This window comes from Azolla caroliniana, unplaced genomic scaffold (assembly GCF_043228905.1).
Source record: "Azolla caroliniana isolate FFs.n. ecotype wild unplaced genomic scaffold, voAzoCaro1.0.p SCAF_697, whole genome shotgun sequence".
Taxonomy (NCBI): domain Eukaryota; kingdom Viridiplantae; phylum Streptophyta; class Polypodiopsida; order Salviniales; family Salviniaceae; genus Azolla; species Azolla caroliniana.
Window position 1 is genome coordinate 996 of NW_028231132.1, and position 16,380 is coordinate 17,375.

At 46.7% G+C, this 16,380-nt stretch overlaps 2 protein-coding genes and 1 long non-coding RNA gene across 3 annotated transcripts; 1 reads left to right on the forward strand and 2 right to left on the reverse strand.

Annotated features, from left to right (window-relative positions):
• Positions 1 to 1,615: 1,615 nt before the first annotated feature.
• Positions 1,616 to 6,272, forward strand: LOC147847756 (uncharacterized). The gene is made up of 2 exons (XM_087338861.1): positions 1,616 to 3,572; positions 5,338 to 6,272. The coding sequence occupies exons 1-2, from the start codon at positions 1,661 to 1,663 to the stop codon at positions 6,156 to 6,158; spliced, it is 2,733 nt and encodes a 910-aa protein (XP_087194987.1). The 5' UTR covers positions 1,616 to 1,660; the 3' UTR covers positions 6,159 to 6,272.
• A 731-nt stretch (positions 6,273 to 7,003) lies between these two features.
• Positions 7,004 to 7,413, reverse strand: LOC147847757 (uncharacterized). The gene is made up of 2 exons (XR_015532264.1): positions 7,364 to 7,413; positions 7,004 to 7,333 (listed from the first exon to the last, which is right to left on the reverse strand). It is a non-coding gene; the product is annotated as an uncharacterized LOC147847757 (long non-coding RNA).
• Positions 7,414 to 10,899: 3,486 nt separating this feature from the next.
• LOC147847758 (uncharacterized) lies at positions 10,900 to 11,246 on the reverse strand. The gene has a single exon (XM_087338860.1). The coding sequence runs from the start codon at positions 11,162 to 11,164 to the stop codon at positions 10,916 to 10,918; it is 249 nt and encodes an 82-aa protein (XP_087194986.1). The 5' UTR covers positions 11,165 to 11,246; the 3' UTR covers positions 10,900 to 10,915.
• Positions 11,247 to 16,380: the final 5,134 nt, after the last annotated feature.

Genomic DNA, 16,380 nt, shown 5'->3' on the forward strand with positions numbered 1-16,380 from the left:
GCAGTTTCGCAGTTCGGTTCCGTTGCCGATTGTTAAACCCTAGTACCTGTTTTACCCCCCCTCCCTCCCTCCCTTCGTACGTTGCTTCACATTGTGCCCTTGGTCCCAACCATCACATTATCCACAACCCCCACCCCACGAGCACAACCTTGTTGTCCAATGTTGCATGTGAATGTACGAATTTGCCTCCCATTGTTGCATGTGAATGTGAAGCAATCGCTATCTTCGCCAATTAAAAAGTAGCAAAAGCGCTAGCATACCCTAAGCTTTGTAACCTTTTACACATCATCGACATATGACCTAATTTTAATAAAAATATCAAAGCACACTTCGGGTTTTTTCCAATTGCTCTAGCAAAATAAATTTGGTTTTGTTTAGTTAATTTTGCAAGTTAAGTTTGTTCTAACATGACCATCTATTTTTTTTGTTGATTGTTAACTAAGCAATCCTAATTAGGAGACCAACTAATTAAAGTTCGACATAGTAATTGCTAGCTTAAGCAGCCTAATTGGTCTAGGTTGTTATGCCTATTAAGTGTGACATTAACCTAGTTAAATCTCGAGGATGTTTCAGCAACTTTAAATAATCAAGGGGTGTTTTCATCATTTTTAAACTTAGGGATATCTTGGTAAATATGGAAAACTTAGAAATATGTTGGTATTTTCCCTTTTTGAAAAGTGTCGAACCTCATCATGTGATGCAAAACTAGGATTTATGTGAGCATCTATATAGCCCTAGATTTAGGTCTAGAACAAGCACAAGCTAAAGTGCCATGTGCAACGTTATATTGTGATCATAACAAATGATCGTCTAAGGCAAGCATATGAGTGACGACAACGTAGCCTATCTAGCATTCTTACTCTTTATTATTAGTATGCTTAATGTGATGATAAACTTGTATTCCATATGTGCATCTATTATATGCAAATTAGGAATGAAGGTTACTCCACCAATGATTGGAGTAAATGCAATATGCCCATTGAATGTGGGTACTACAATAATTGTTTTAGGTTCCGTCATTGTCTAGGGGAACTAAATAGATATGATCACCATCTCTAGACCACATACACTTACATTCTAAGAGCACTTGTGTTTTCGTAACAGGGGATAGTACAAATACCCAACCTCTACCTATTGTTGTCGTCGTCTATGGATCGTATCGATAGTCATCGTCTCCCTAGCGTGTGACCCCCATGTGGCGTTGTAACTTGTTACCACATACGTAGCCTTGACCTCCATGAGGCTCGTTGTTCACCATGTGGTTGGGGGGGAGCTTCACAACATTAAAGTGTTGAATGGTTTTGGACGTTTGGGAATGGAAGTCATGGTAGTCTTGTGAAGTCTTTATGTCATCAACAATTTAAGCGCACACACAAATGTATGTATGTATGTATGTATGTGTACTTGTAGTGTGAATGAATGCATGAATGTATGTATATTTAGATAGATAAATGATAGATTGAGAGGAGCAAACGGACAATAATAAATACACACACATTCTCTCTCTCTCACTCATTGTGTACATATATATATATGTATATTGATAGATAGACATGTATGTATGTATTTTAAATGGTATGTATTTATAGCTTGGAGAGAGTCTTTTACACATTCAATCTACTCCTATCTATCTATCTATGAATTCATCTTCTTTCTCTTCATGACCATCTCCTCCTCCTATTACAACTACTACTCCATTAGTAGTAGTAGTAGTAGTAGTAGTAGTAGTAGTAGTAGTCTTATGATTGTCATCCTTATACTAATACTATGCACCATCCCTACTACCATTTGCAGCCTTGAAGTAGACTCCATCAACCAAGCTCTCCCAAATCATGCCATTGCTCCTGCCCCTTCTCCTCGCGAGCCCAGCCCCTCGTCCTGGTCGCTCCCCACCTCTCAAAGAGACGCATTGTTGGCATTCAAACGGACCATCGAGTCCGACCCTTTGGGCGTCCTCGACCAATGGGACCCCGACCGCTACCCCGACCCTTGCCTCTGGGAAGGCGTCCAATGCGGCCCGCCCACCAATATGTCCTCCTCCGGCCACCAGAACCTCGACACAAATGCCGACACCTTGACACAAGACATGAATGTTGTTGTCCATGTGATCACCCTTACATTGCCTCGGTCCCAGCTCCTCGGACAGTTGGCGCCGGAGCTAGGCCAGCTGACATGCCTACGCCACCTCAACCTCCACCACAACCGACTCTACGGACCTATCCCGACCCGCCTCTTTGAAGGTGTGGCCGGCCTCAAGAGCCTCTTCCTCTTCTCCAACAACTTCTCGGGAAGCCTCCCGCAAGAAATCGGACACCTCTCCTCCCTCCAGAGCCTCGACCTCTCGGATAACTCGTTATCGGGTAGTATCCCCTCCTCCCTAATGTCCGGGTGCGCGCGCCTGGCATTCGTCTCGCTCGATCACAATGCATTCTCGGGCCCGATCCCCGACTCCGTGCCGGGATCACTGGAGTATCTCGATGTCTCTCACAACTGCCTCGATGGCGCGATTCCGGAGAGCATACTCCAGGGAGGCTTGCAGGTCTTGAACTTGTCCCACAACAGGATATCAGGAGGCATCCCAAGCAGCCTCCTCTCGGCCGGAACCTCGATCATCGATGTTTCTTACAACAACCTCAGCGGGCCGATCCCTTCGAATCGCGCCTCCTCCGCGGATGCGTTCCTCGGCAATCCGGGGCTTTGTGGCCCGCCTCTTCCGACAATTTGCCCTATGGAAACACCCAGCAGCTCGGACAATGGCAGTAGCGGAGGAGATCGGCATGGCCATGGCAGCAATGCGTGGGACGGGCAGGAGATCGCGCTGGCTGTAGCTATGGCGAGCACCACAGGTGTGGTGTTGATGTGCATAGGATGCTTGTGCTGCTGCTACTGGGGGAACACATGGGCCAAAGCCGGCAGGAGGGTCCGGGGCGCGGAAGAAGAAGAAGAAGATGAGGATGATGAGCATTACAACAAGAGCATTGCCACAAGTGTCATTAGCCATGGCAGCCAGAAGAGCATGACCATGCTGGCCTGCTGCTCTTCTTCTTCCTCCTCCTCCTCCCCCTCGCTACCGCGAAGCGGAGACATCGGCGGCCATAGTTACAAAGGATCGGATCGGGCAAGGCCGGGTAGGAGGGGGCATTGTTCCGGTGGGGGATTCGGCCCCTCGAGATGGTTCAATTGTGCTAGAAAGCGGGGATCCGGGGCATCATCGGTGGTGGAGCGATACAAGGGGGAATTGGTGGCCCTCGAGGGCGGGGAGGTGGGGTTTACAATCGAGGAGCTGCTGAGAGCCGCGGCCTACGTGCTGGGCAAGAGCTGCGGGGCCGGGATCGTGTACCGGGTCGTGGTGTCGGAGGAGGTCACGGTGGCGGTCAGGCGGCTCGGAGAGGGCGGGGCCAGACGGAACGGACACCGGCACAAGGAGTTCGAGTCGGAGGTGGAAGGTATCGCGGCCGCCCGGCACCCCAATGTTGTCCGCCTACGAGCCTACTCTTGCTCCCCCGATGAGAAACTCCTCGTCTACGACTTCCTCCCCAACGGAAACCTCGGCTCCGCCTTGCGCCGTCACGGTATGCCGCCGCCTTTGATCGTTAAACTAAGTACCACCATACATAAATATGTAGGTACATTTGACCGATCCATAAGACCCCCAAGTTTAAGTTTCCGAAATACCCCTTGCGCCGGTTCCGTTTATTTCTCCGGGATGCCCCCCCATGGCAAACCCAAGCTTAAACTCCAAATGCCCCTATGGCTTTCAGCAGTTTCCCTCGATCATTTCTACATGAGTCAAACTTTAGTGGGATTCTACGAGTAGTTTGGCCCCTTTCTTTTAAGGGCTTAGCCTAGGGGCATTTGGGGAAACCAAAGAGAGAAGTTGTGGACATGCTTAACTAAGTACCACAATACATACATACACACACACATTGGATCCATAAGATCCGAGTTTAAATTTACCAAAATACCCTTGCGTCGTCAGTTCCCGTTATTTGCCCCCCCCCCCCTCGGAATTCCCTTGGCCAACCCGTGCTTAAACTCCTAAATGCCCCTATGACTTTCGGCCAATTTCCCTCGAGCATTTCTATGTGACTCTATCTCGGGTGGGATTCTACGATTAGTTTGACCCCTTTCTTTGAAGGTCAGGCTTGGCGTAGGTGCACTTGGGGAAACCAAACGGAGAAAGCCGTGGACATGGTTAGTACTCAATCACTCTCCAGACTCCTATGTTGATTCTTGTCATTGGCATTAAGGAAATGTGATCTCGAAAATAGAACACTCCGATGGCGACAAAAGTGCATGAATTTTCGATTGAGAGAGTTTCTCGGCCTAATATGGATTTTCATAAGTATTTGGTTGGAATTCTTGGAGATGTTTATATATATCCATGTAAACTCTATCATTTTCATCCCTTACAAGCCGCGAAACATCTCCAAGATTTCTGACCAAAAACTGATGAAAAAGCCATGACAGGCAATGAAACTCACTTGACAAAATATTCGTGCACTTTATAGCGTAATCATGGCCAAATGGGTACTCCTAGGTGAAATTTTTTGTACGAATAATGTGATGAGAGTGACATGTGATGGATAAATAGATCAAAGCCCAAAAACAACTCTTATAGATCAAAATACTTATTGCTGTTTCTTTCGCTCTCGTTTTGATCAAGATTCGAGAAGACAAAATGTCACAAGTATGCCATCATTTTCCAATCATGATTTCAAATACCAAGGGCCTAGTGACCCATACATATTATCTCGATACTCGCTTCAATAGAAACACATTGAACAAGAGAAAACAACGCATCACATATGTGAATGTGACATAGAGGACTGGCATGTCACATGACCAATTGACAACATGTGATTGCTTAGCAATACAGAAAAAATGGTGGATATTTAAGATAGATTTGGACACTACTCAAGGCTTGTATCTTTATCTTGAAGACAACTAAATTGTGCTTTTCTTGTTGGTAGACTTTTTAAGGCATCATTCACATGAAGTACCACACTTCCATCCGGTCCAACAATGCATCCTTTTGAGGAAGTTTTTATACCACAATCTTTTGAAGATAGAAAATTAGCTCTTTAGTCGGTTGGTTAGCATTGTTTGAACAAAGAAATAACTAGTATATTAGAGTGTAATAAACTGATTGCCTTGTGATTGTTAAGAGTGCATAGGGTTGTTTATCGACAACAAGAAAGAGGAGGTATGGGAAATTTTTAGTTGCACCTTTCGATAAGTTCATACTCGAACGAATAAAGAACAATGTTTGCTTGGGTGTTTTATTTTTTAAATTGATCCGTGTTTTTTCGGGTTTTTTTCTTGGGGACAAATTAGGATGGCACCAACAAGGGCTAGTATGGTGGGCGAGGTTAAAAATAGCGAGGGCAGTAGCGAGGGCCGTAGCATTCCTACACGAGCAACGGGGCGGAACTGCGGCACACGGGGACCTAAAGCCCAACAACATATTGCTAGACATGGGATTGGATGCGTACGTGGCGGATTACGGCCTCGGGCGCCTTGTGAGCATAGCCGGGAGCGGAGTGGTGCCCACGCCCACAAGGAACACAAGGGTACCGGCCAAGGACCTCGATTTACACTACTACGCGCCCGAGGCCATCGATGTGGTCTTCAAGGCCGGGGCCGGGGGCGAGACTCTATTCTCGCTCGGGGTCGATCGCTTCGTGAAGGCGACCCAGAAGGGGGATGTGTACTCTATGGGCATGGTGCTCCTAGAGCTGCTCACTGGTATAAGTGATGACCAACACCGGCGCCAACGGCAATCTCCCCAATACATAATGCACATGAACCAGCTCCTCCTCCATGAGATTGATCCCACCCATCAAGCATCCACTCGGAAACTTGATACGCTCGGACATGGGCACCATCCGATCGACATTGACATTCCTCGACCACAACCTGCCAACACTTCGCCCCCACCGGATTTGTTGCTCCACATTTTGGACCCGGTTCTCGTGAGGGAAATGCCGCAACACGTGGAACAAATGGTCGCCACCCTCCATCTCGCGTTGTCGTGTATCGCGCTCCATCCCGAGGAGCGACCAACCATGCGTCATGTCTCCATATCCCTCGATCAAATCACCACTCCCACCCCACTCCACACACAAAATGTCAGCAAGTTATTGTGCCCCCCTTAAAATCTTAGGTTCTCGTAGTGATCTCGCTCGCTCCCCCGCATGTGTGGATGTGCTTGGGAAGAGGACTCTATATTGATCTGGTAGGCACAAAAGTGGATCATATTGTTGAGTTAGGGTAGGGGTGATGCTGTAGTGATCCATTCTCCATAGCATGGTATGCATGAACTCATCTCTTTCTAATTCTTTTCTTGTATGAAGTGACATAGTGCTTAATTCCATATTTTGATTCTATTCATGATGTCGATATTCAAATCCCATGATGTTCATTTGACCTTCTCTCTGCCTATCGATCCCTTTCTCTCTTCTTATGGTATACTCACCCCTTCATGGTATGGTGAATTTATTCTCCATTCATTATACTACCCCCAATTCTCATGCATGTGACAATACCTTACATTACAGTTCCTTTCGGAAAAAAAACATTCAGTAACTGATTTATAATCTTTGATAGTTTTTGTTCCATTTGTAATTTCTTTGATGGAACTTTTTGGAGGATCCTAATTTGGGAAGGGTAATTGGCATGCTATTCACCATGATGCACATGATGCACCATGAAATTAAAACCATGTAAAGGTTTATTCCCCACAATAATAGCACTTGAGATTTTCGACAGTTGCTAGAGGGAATTAGCTTCATGCAAAGGTCAAGTAGACACCATTATGTGTGGGTGACTTATGATTACACCCATGAAATCGCCAATTATATGCTAGGAATTTGAGGACAATCAAGCAACCATAAGAGCTCACATGCTAGGGATGAGAGTTCAAAGACAACATCTAGAAACATGATTTGCCAAGCCTCAAATGGAAACAAAGTCGAATGAGTGCATTGCCATTACTAATGGGTCATGTTAAATGCAGCCATTTAGCTTTCATCACTGATTAAAAATGTATCAAGCTATCAATTCATATTTTGATCAAATGCCATTTTGCACTAAATAGGAATGATAAACTAGAAAAAGGTGTTTGATTCAAGAGAGAGTCAATGTACAAACGCATGCATGGTAACAGCTATGTTGGGAAAACGGGACTCATGATTTTCACAATCACATGAGACCAGATAAGATCAACTTCACACAGTAACCATTATTATCCATTATAAGCATATATCATTTTGCTCAGCAGCCTCCTGCCCATATGGTGGACATAGAGCTGTTGGTAACATATTTTGTGAAGCTACTGAGACTGCAAACATATCATTGAGACTTCTGCACTTTCCAGCTTGTACACCAAATAATAATATCAATACAGGTATTATTATATCCAAAGCTAGATACCTGAACCTGATTATAAAAATAAATAAATGATACCTTGTTTTAATGCCTTGAACAGAGTTTCGAAACTTCAATGTACATACCTTAGATAGAGACATAACCAAGAACTACAACAGTGACATTAACCAATGCAGGATCAAAGATACACTCGAGTTAACCATTGTGTGTGTGATATGATATGATGGAAAGACAAATCTAATGATACATTTAGAATTAAACTCCCCCTCCCCAAGTGCAGGAATAATTGACAGGAGCTGTAGATGAACAATTAAAACCTTCACACATAGTTCCATTGGAGTATAGAAAATATGACACTCATTCATCTTAAAAGGTTGCAAATTAGGGCACACATAGTTCCATTGGAGTATAGAAAATATGACACTCATTCTTCAACAGAGCAGCAAACATTAAATATCCTTAGCATGCTTATAATAATGCCCTCGTGGAAGAGTAGCAGGGAGTATAATTCACCCACCAGCCATCATAGAGTCCTAACACTAATTAGAGTTTATCAGAGGCACTTATTGGCATGTTTCTATCATGAAACCTAAATAAAACCAAGAGGATGCATCTGAAACTGGCCTGGAATCAACAGGGGTGGTAGAACACAAATTGAACCACCAATTTAACTATAATTTACCATTATTGAAATTTTATTAAACAAAGAAAGAACCCTTTAATATTTTGGATGAACTAAGACTAAATTTCACATCCAGGAAACTAGATTTTCCTGAATGAGGAAGTTGACACCTTTTGGCTCAAACAATGGACCTCTTTTGGTATTTCATTATTTTAAATCAACACAAGAGGGTACAATAAGATAGAGCCCAAATCCTAAAAACATAGCCAGCCGGCTGTTCAAACACATTTCAGCAACAAAGATAGCTCCTCTGAGCAGAATAGAAAAGAGAGAGAATCAATCCTGCAGTTTTCAGCATTCCAAAATGACCATCTACTAGCTCAAAAATGAATTTCGAGTTATACATCAAAATGAGATTTGTTTGATATCATGCTGTTAACTATCAGTTTTTCAGAAAAAACATCTTAGCTCTCTCCTTTATCCATTATATATAGATTTTGAGTGTGTAGCACCTACCATAAAGTGACTTAATAGAGCATAAGTTTATGATTGGATGTAAATGCATTGGAATCCAATGCTAATTGGACAACCATATGCCAAATTCTGATAAGAGACCACTCTTGGAGCACCAACAATCTCTACCCATACTTCAATGACATCTTACCCTACCTCTTTCAAGGGATTTTATACATCCAACCACTTGTATTTCTTCTATTTTCCTATGCGTATTTATCATATACTTGTTATATGCTTATTACATACTTAAAGCAATATATATATAGTTATTATACAAAAAAAAAATTCGACTTCCTATATGCTTTCCCAACCTATCGTCGCCATTCTTTGTGCAAGACCCATCCCCATCCTTGTACCTGTCTTCATTTGAGGATGTTTCAAGCTAAGAATATTCATAAATAAATTTTCTTCAGCTTCGACATTAGTTAAGCTGTTTTTCTTTTATCCGTATGTATGCATTTGTTATAGGCATGACCTTCTGAAATAATTCTATAGCTAATTTGAATGGGTTAAAGTAGGATAGTCAGGAAACCGATTATCCTAGGAACTGGGACAAATTCATAAGGACCTATGATACATGGGAACACATGGTGGTCTAGGAGCCTTAGTTGTTGAGGTGGTATTTAAGGGGACTAGCTACCCCCTTCATTACAGCATCTTGAGATGTTGTCGAGACTCTATTGGCGAGGCTAAGCTCTCTTCTTCAGATCCGTTATTCAACCACCAGGGTATAACATAACATAATATTCAGTGGTACGGACACCGATGGTACTTATGTTTGTCTTGTGTCCTTCACTCGGGGGTGGTCAGCATGGTTAAGCACCCTTGATTCATTCTTCTCCTTAATCTCCTAGTTTGATCTGTAATAATATCAGAATCACAACACTTTGAGCTCCTTGCTGCTATATCACAAAATTTGATAATTGTCGATTTTCTACACGCATCTCAGTTCCTATCAAATGACCACCCCCCTCTTTGTTTTCATCCCCCATCTCATGCATTCAAATGTTTTGACCAAGACTAGACCACGTAACAAACCTAGAGAAGACCAACATAATGATTTACAATACCTTCCACCTAGAATACAGATCTTCAATTCCTTTTATTTACGTATGCAACCTGACATTTGACAATTTTCTAGATGCAACCCAGTTCCTGTTAAGTCACATTCCTGTTTCGTCCCATCTCATGTGACAATAGCTCCAATGGTCACTTCTATGCATTCCAAAAAATTTGACATCGCTTAGACCAAACAACAAAACTTAGAGAAGGTCAAGTAATTTTCTGTAAGTCCATCAACCCTGATTACAGATCTTTGATTCCTTTCATTTACATATGTGTCCTCATATGCATATAACTAGGTATTGGAGTCCTAATTCCAGCAGAGGAATATATTTCCCAAGTTATGGAATAAAAGAGATGTTATTTGGCATACCAAAGTGATTTTAGCACTTTTACCGAGAACCTACTCTAAATAATTATATCATGCTCACCTCAGGTCCACTGTGGGGGGCCCAATGTCACCTTGGTGCATCATATGAACTCTCCATGATCGTGACTTGGATCTAATTCCACTTTAGTACATTGAAGAGAAGTTATTGTCAAAATCTCATCATTAACCTGGAACCAATGAGATAGATTTTGGCGTATCTTTGTCCTAGATCACTCACTTTGTAATATAATTCACTTACTTGGGAGAAGGAGAATGAGAGTGGAGGTACTGACATTTTATACACATCATCAGGACTCTGGAATCACTTCTGTATGTTAGGAATGGCCCCATAGTGGGGCATAGAGACAACACCAGTACCATGGGAATGCTGGAGGTGCTACCAGCCTCAATTTGCTGAGGAAAAACAGCTCGATGCACAAGCTAATCGGAGAGATTAAAGATAATTAATTGGATGAATCCTGATTACAAGAGCACTTAAAAGAACATAAAAAGACGATGACCACGAGGATAGCACGGTGTAGATCATAAAAGTATTCTAAATCTCTATATCTCTTCGTTGATACACTCTTAAAAATAGCACAATCAAGATCAAGACAAGGTTGTTATTCCCACTCAAGTAGTTGTGACTGCCTACGACATTTCATATTTCCCTAAAGGTTAACAGCCTGAATCTATTCATCATGAATGTGATACATAATCTTATTATTGCTCCAACTTTCAGAAATTGCTACATGTTTATCTCCATGAATCCGTTTTGTGTTTTGTATCCCAAGAGAAAAGAAGATAAGCACATGAATTTTTCTTGACAAAAACTGGAGTTCTTGAATGATGAACGCACACGCACACGCACACATACAGAAGGAAAAAGGACATAAAAAGAACGAAGAAAAAACAGAAGAAGAAAAGCTTGCTTACAGTGGGGAAGAGAGACGCTACTACTTGTTGAGGCCAAGGCGCTGGCTAGTGGATATTTTAGGGTTGGGAAGAAGCATGGAAGCTACATTAGGGTTGGGCGGGGCGGCGGAGGAAGACGATGAAGAAGCGGAAGGAGCAGAAGGGGGGGGAGGAAGGGCGGAGGCAGCTGCGACCGCCGCTGCCGCAGCAGCCACTCTCTTCTTGGCTTCCGCGAGCTCTTCCTTGTCGTCTGCGCTCAGCTCCAGCCTTGTGGGCTTCCTCTTCAGCATCTCTGCGCACACACACACAGATTCGCTCTGATCTGCTCTGTTTATGTCTATGTCTCTGAGCTCTGATCTTCTCTGTCTCTGAGCTCTGATCTTCTCTGTCTCTGTCTCTGAGCTCTGAGCTCTGCTCTTTCTCTGTCTCTGTCTCTGCTTTCTGCGTTTCTTTCCTAAAAGGGAAAGAACAGAGCACTCTCGGAAAATACCCCTGAGTTTTTCATATTTCTCCAAATACCCTTTGGGCTCCAAGCCCATCCTTCTTCTTTACATTAACAAACAGAGAAAGAACAAAAAGAAATGGGGATGTCCATTGTCCAAGACCATATTACATTCTCTCTCTCTCTCTCTCTCGGAGCACTTACTCCCTACTGATTTGTCGGCCCGTTAGATGCGTTTCGGGAAAGCTTCACTAAGAGCCTCTATAGACCATCCTATAAAGGGGGGGCCCCAGGATATAAAGCGAAACTCGGTGGGTGCAGGTTTGGGCACCCTAGAAGGTTCTCCGATTCCCGAAACTCGTGAACACGTTGTCGTGTTGTTACGCTCTTCGCGTTCGGAAAGAGGTGGAACCGCGGGGGCCTTGAACCAAGGGGCGTGAGAAAGAGGGGGGAGAGAGAGAGAGAGCAGCTTGCAGAAACACAGAGGAGGAAAGAGACAGAGAACAAAGTCTTAATTACAATCGACAACGATTACAACCGGCAAGCCGGCGACGGACCCAACCTAGGCGGACACACACACATACACACGATGCTCACGCACGCACGCACACAGCCCGACTGCACAGTGGAGCCTCTACCGGAAGCACACGGGTTGTCCACGAAGCAGAGGCAACACAATCCGAAATCTTGCAGAGAAAGTCGAACGATGGAGGAGAGAGCTCGGTCCCGGTCCGACAACACTTCCTCCTCGCTCCCAAAAACGCGATATATTTCTCTCACTTCTCCCTCTCTTTTATAACCCAAGGAGGGAGGCCGTTACATCATGTTTATTCCCTGTCCTTTCGGACAGGGATACGCCTCGATTTCCTCCCTACCGAACGCGTACTACCTAGGATTTCGCCTCAGGCGACTTGTACCTACCTACGTACTATACAACAAAACTTGTGCCCACGTGTAAGGGCCGGTTTACGCACGTTATACCTGGTTTCCGCCTAGGGACGGTTTTCTCCACGACATTTGCCCCCACCTAACCATGCATCCACTGGTATGCGCCAAAATTAGACTCTTGCCGGAGAAGACTAGCCCATGCTTATCCTTCGTCTTCCGGATCAGCATCCGTTCTGAGCCGGTCGTTGTCGCTATCCAGGTCATCCGGGTTCGGTTTAGCCTCGTGCCGCTTTTTGAATGCTTTGATCCTTTTCCCCGCCACCGGTATCGCCATCCTTGTCCCGTCGAGCTCTGCGAGATGGTAGGTCCCATTGTCGTTGGCGCTCGTCACCGCATAAGGCCCAAACCACCTTCTTGCAAACTTCCGCGTTTGCCCGGTGCTGGTTGTCGAGGCTACTGTCATACACTAGAACCCAGTCGCCTTCCTCGATCTTCTTCGGTCTCAGTCGATGAGTCTGATCGAACCGTCCTTTGTTCTTTACCCTTGCCACCCGGTCCACGTCCTCCGGTCCACGTCCTCCGGTCTTCGTTCCAGCTGCCGAATCTATGCCGCTAACAGCTCCTCCCGGCTCATCTCGTTGTTCCAGTCCACCATGGCCCATGAGGAGATTGTCTGCTCCGTTGGCATGATCGGCTTCTGCTCGTACATTAGCTCTGCCGGCATGAACCCGGTTACCGAACTGTGCGTAGTTCGGTCCGCCCACAACGCATAGGGTAAGAGCCACGACCAGTTCCCGACATGGCCTCCACACACCCGTACCAACGCTTTGACGATCGGCCCGTGTCTGCGCTCCACCTTCCCGTTAGCCTCCGGATTGTACGTCGTGGTGAGCGAGAGTTTAATTCCTAGCCGGTCAAATAGCTCTTCCGCCTCTTGCGCGTCCAATTCCCTGTTGTCGGCCACGATCTTACCTACGCACCCGTACCGACATACCACTTCTTCGATTAGAAATCGGCACACAGCCGCGGTCGTTTTGCTCTGCAACGCTCGGCCTTCCACGTGGTTCGTCAAGTCCTCCTGAGCCAACACCAGATACCGCATATGCCCTACCCCCATCGGCATCGTCACCAGATCCACCATCCACTTGAAGTGGACGGTCGGAGGGTAGGTCGGGTGGAGCTCGTCCCAATGTCGGACTATAGAGTGCACTTGACAGCTTTCACAAGTCGTCACGAACCGATGCACGTCTCGGTATAGTCCCGGCCGCCAGTACTTCCCCTTTAGCTTCTCAAATGTGGCCCACATCCCGCAGTGTCCGGCCCAAGGACTCTCGTGGTACGCCGTCAACAATTCTTCCTGTTCCTCTTTCTTCACCACCACTCGGAGTGGGATGCCGTCTCTCTTCTTCGGGTCCTTCCATATGCTCCTGTCCCGTAGAAAGAATCGGTACGCTTTCTTCCGAATCTGGTTGGCCTCTTCCTTCGTCCATGACGCGTCCGGTGTCATTGCCTTCAGGAACCCGTCGATATGGAGCCACTCCCCGTCGTACTTGCTCTCGTCGAATTCGTTAAGTGCCGGAGTGCTCCCCTTTCTTGTTGTTACATTGGCTGACCCGAAGAAATCCTCGCCGACTTCCTCGTTATCCGAAACCATGCCATCCTCGTCATTGAACTGCGCCCTTGAAAGCATATCGGCCATGGCATTATCTTTCCCGAAGATGTGTCGTATCTCCGAGTTCAGGGACTTGATGTACGCGATCCACCTGAGCATCACCAAGTCCGGAGTCGCGCATCCGGAGACCATACCTAGAATCGGTAGGCAGTCCGTCTCGATGATCACTTCCGTCCCGATCAGATAGTCCTTGTCGGCCTTGACTGCTGACACGATACCCCACAGCTCGCGCTTAACTTGGGCGTATCCTCGCTGCCGCTCGCTCAATACCTTTGCCCCGAACTGGATCGGGAACCGTACGCCGTCCTTGTCCTCCTGACTGATCACCCACCCGATCCCTGTCGGGCGCGTGTCCACCGTCACGTAGATGGGGACTTCCATGCTGTAAACTGCTTTCCGGAGAGCCGGTGTTGCAGCAAGCGCCTCCTTTAGCCTCCGGACTGACTCCGTGTGCTCCGTCCTCCACTCGAACCTACGCCCTTTCTTCAATAGCCCGTAGAGAGGTTCCACAAAATGTGTGTAGTGCGGAATCTAGATGTGGTAGAACACACACGCACCCAAGAATTTGCGGACCTCCGTAACCGACCCGCAATCTTCCTTCATCACGGAGATGGCTTTTACCTTTGCTGGGGACGGTTTCCGGCCATAGGGCCCGCACAGGTGTCCAACTACCAGGATCTCCAGTTGTTCGAATGCTGATTTTTCTCCGGAGAAGGTGAACCGCACACTCTCGAGTCTTTGTAGCACCTTCTCGCAGTCGCGGATGTGATCCGTCACGAACTTCTGGCAACCGTTGGGCCCGACTGACTCGTCCTTATCCTCCACCGGACATCCTTTGATCATGATGTCGTCCAGAAACGGCATGGTGATGTCCGGGATGCACTCCCTCAACACCTTGTTCATCGCATTCACCATGTGTGCCACCGAGTTCGTTCCTCCTTGCGGTAGGGTACACATCCGAACTAGGCCGAGAGGAGTCCGCATCGTCGTGACATCCCTGCTCTCTACGGCTAACTGGAACTTATCGTAGCCTGAGTACAGGCCCCCGACCAAGTAGATCAACCTCCCTGCGAAAGCCTCCGCGAACTCATCGATGGTTGGACTGATACCTGCGTTTCGAATGGTCACCTTGTTGACCGGCTGTAGGTCTTGTATGAAGTGCAGTGTGTCGTTCTTCTTCGGCACGGTAAACCACCGATTCGAATATGGGGCGCTCGACGATTCGAGGATGCCCATCTCCACCTTCTGTTTCAGCAGCTCCATCAGCTTCGGGATGTGAGCTTTGGGTACCGGAATCAGTTTGAGACTCCACGGCACATGCGATACCGTGAAGATCACCATTGGTTCCACAACCTTCGGGTCTACGCACCTGATCTCCTCCGGTGAGAATGCGAAAGCTTTCCCGTGCCTCCCAAGCATTCTCTGAAACCGGTCCTCTTCCGTCGGTAGTAGAAAGCCACCCCCACCGATCTTGAGCTCCCGTAGCGTTACGTCGGTGAACATGTGTCCTATGTTGGCCGGATCTCGTAAACTTAGGTCCGACGCAACCCCCTTTATCCGTAACTCGTTGCCCTCCAGCAAGGGTGACGTGATTGGCCTCACCTTCCGGTCCACAGTCTTGTACTTCGTATCCACTCGGGCCGTCTGATCTGACTCGAGTCCACTACCGAAGTCGGCGATGACTTCGTACATCTTTTCCGAACATACCGGAATCATCCGGTCCTCATTAAGGCCTTCTCTGAACACCTCCCGTAACTTCCCCAAGGTGTCGTCGAAAGAGACTGCCTCCATGGCTCCATTGATTTCCTCTTCAGGGCTGAGGACTCCGCACGCCCGAAGCCGCTCCTCCGCTTGCTTCTTTTCCCGGCCAACTACGCTGGCTATCGTACAACCACCGCTATCGAAGAACCAAAATTTTCTACCTATGGTACATGTGTTTTTGCCTATAATACATCTGTGGGGTTTTTCTAGGGTGTTCGAACTATCGTGGCCCCACGCCTTGATAGCCCTCTCTAAAAATCCCCTCGGTTGTCCCCGTCAAGGGTCTCGCGGTTTCACTCGTGGTTGGGTCGCATTGTCATGAATTGGACGGAATGCCGACCGTTTTGGCTCTTGACACGCGCATACGCCAAACCGTTGTCCAGTACTTTCGTCTCCATGCGCGCTGCCGTAATGTACGGTTCACCGAGAATTACCAGGTGCGAGGAAGTCTCCTGCACGAAGAAACGATGATCTATCTCGACGTCACCGATCTTCACGTGTACATTCGGGCACGCACCATGCAACTCCTCTGTAGCGCGCGTCGCCGCGCGTATCTTCCACCTGTGCTTGGTGTTGATTGGCCATTTCCCCCTTTTATAGAAGTCCATGGACATTAGGTTGATCTCCGAACCGTGGTCTACCAATGCCACCACCGGCTCCTGGACGTCGCCGATCCGAGCAAGGGTTTCCGTAGTGGCCTTAGCCCAATGCGGCTTCGCGTAGTGGCTTTCCGCCAACTCATC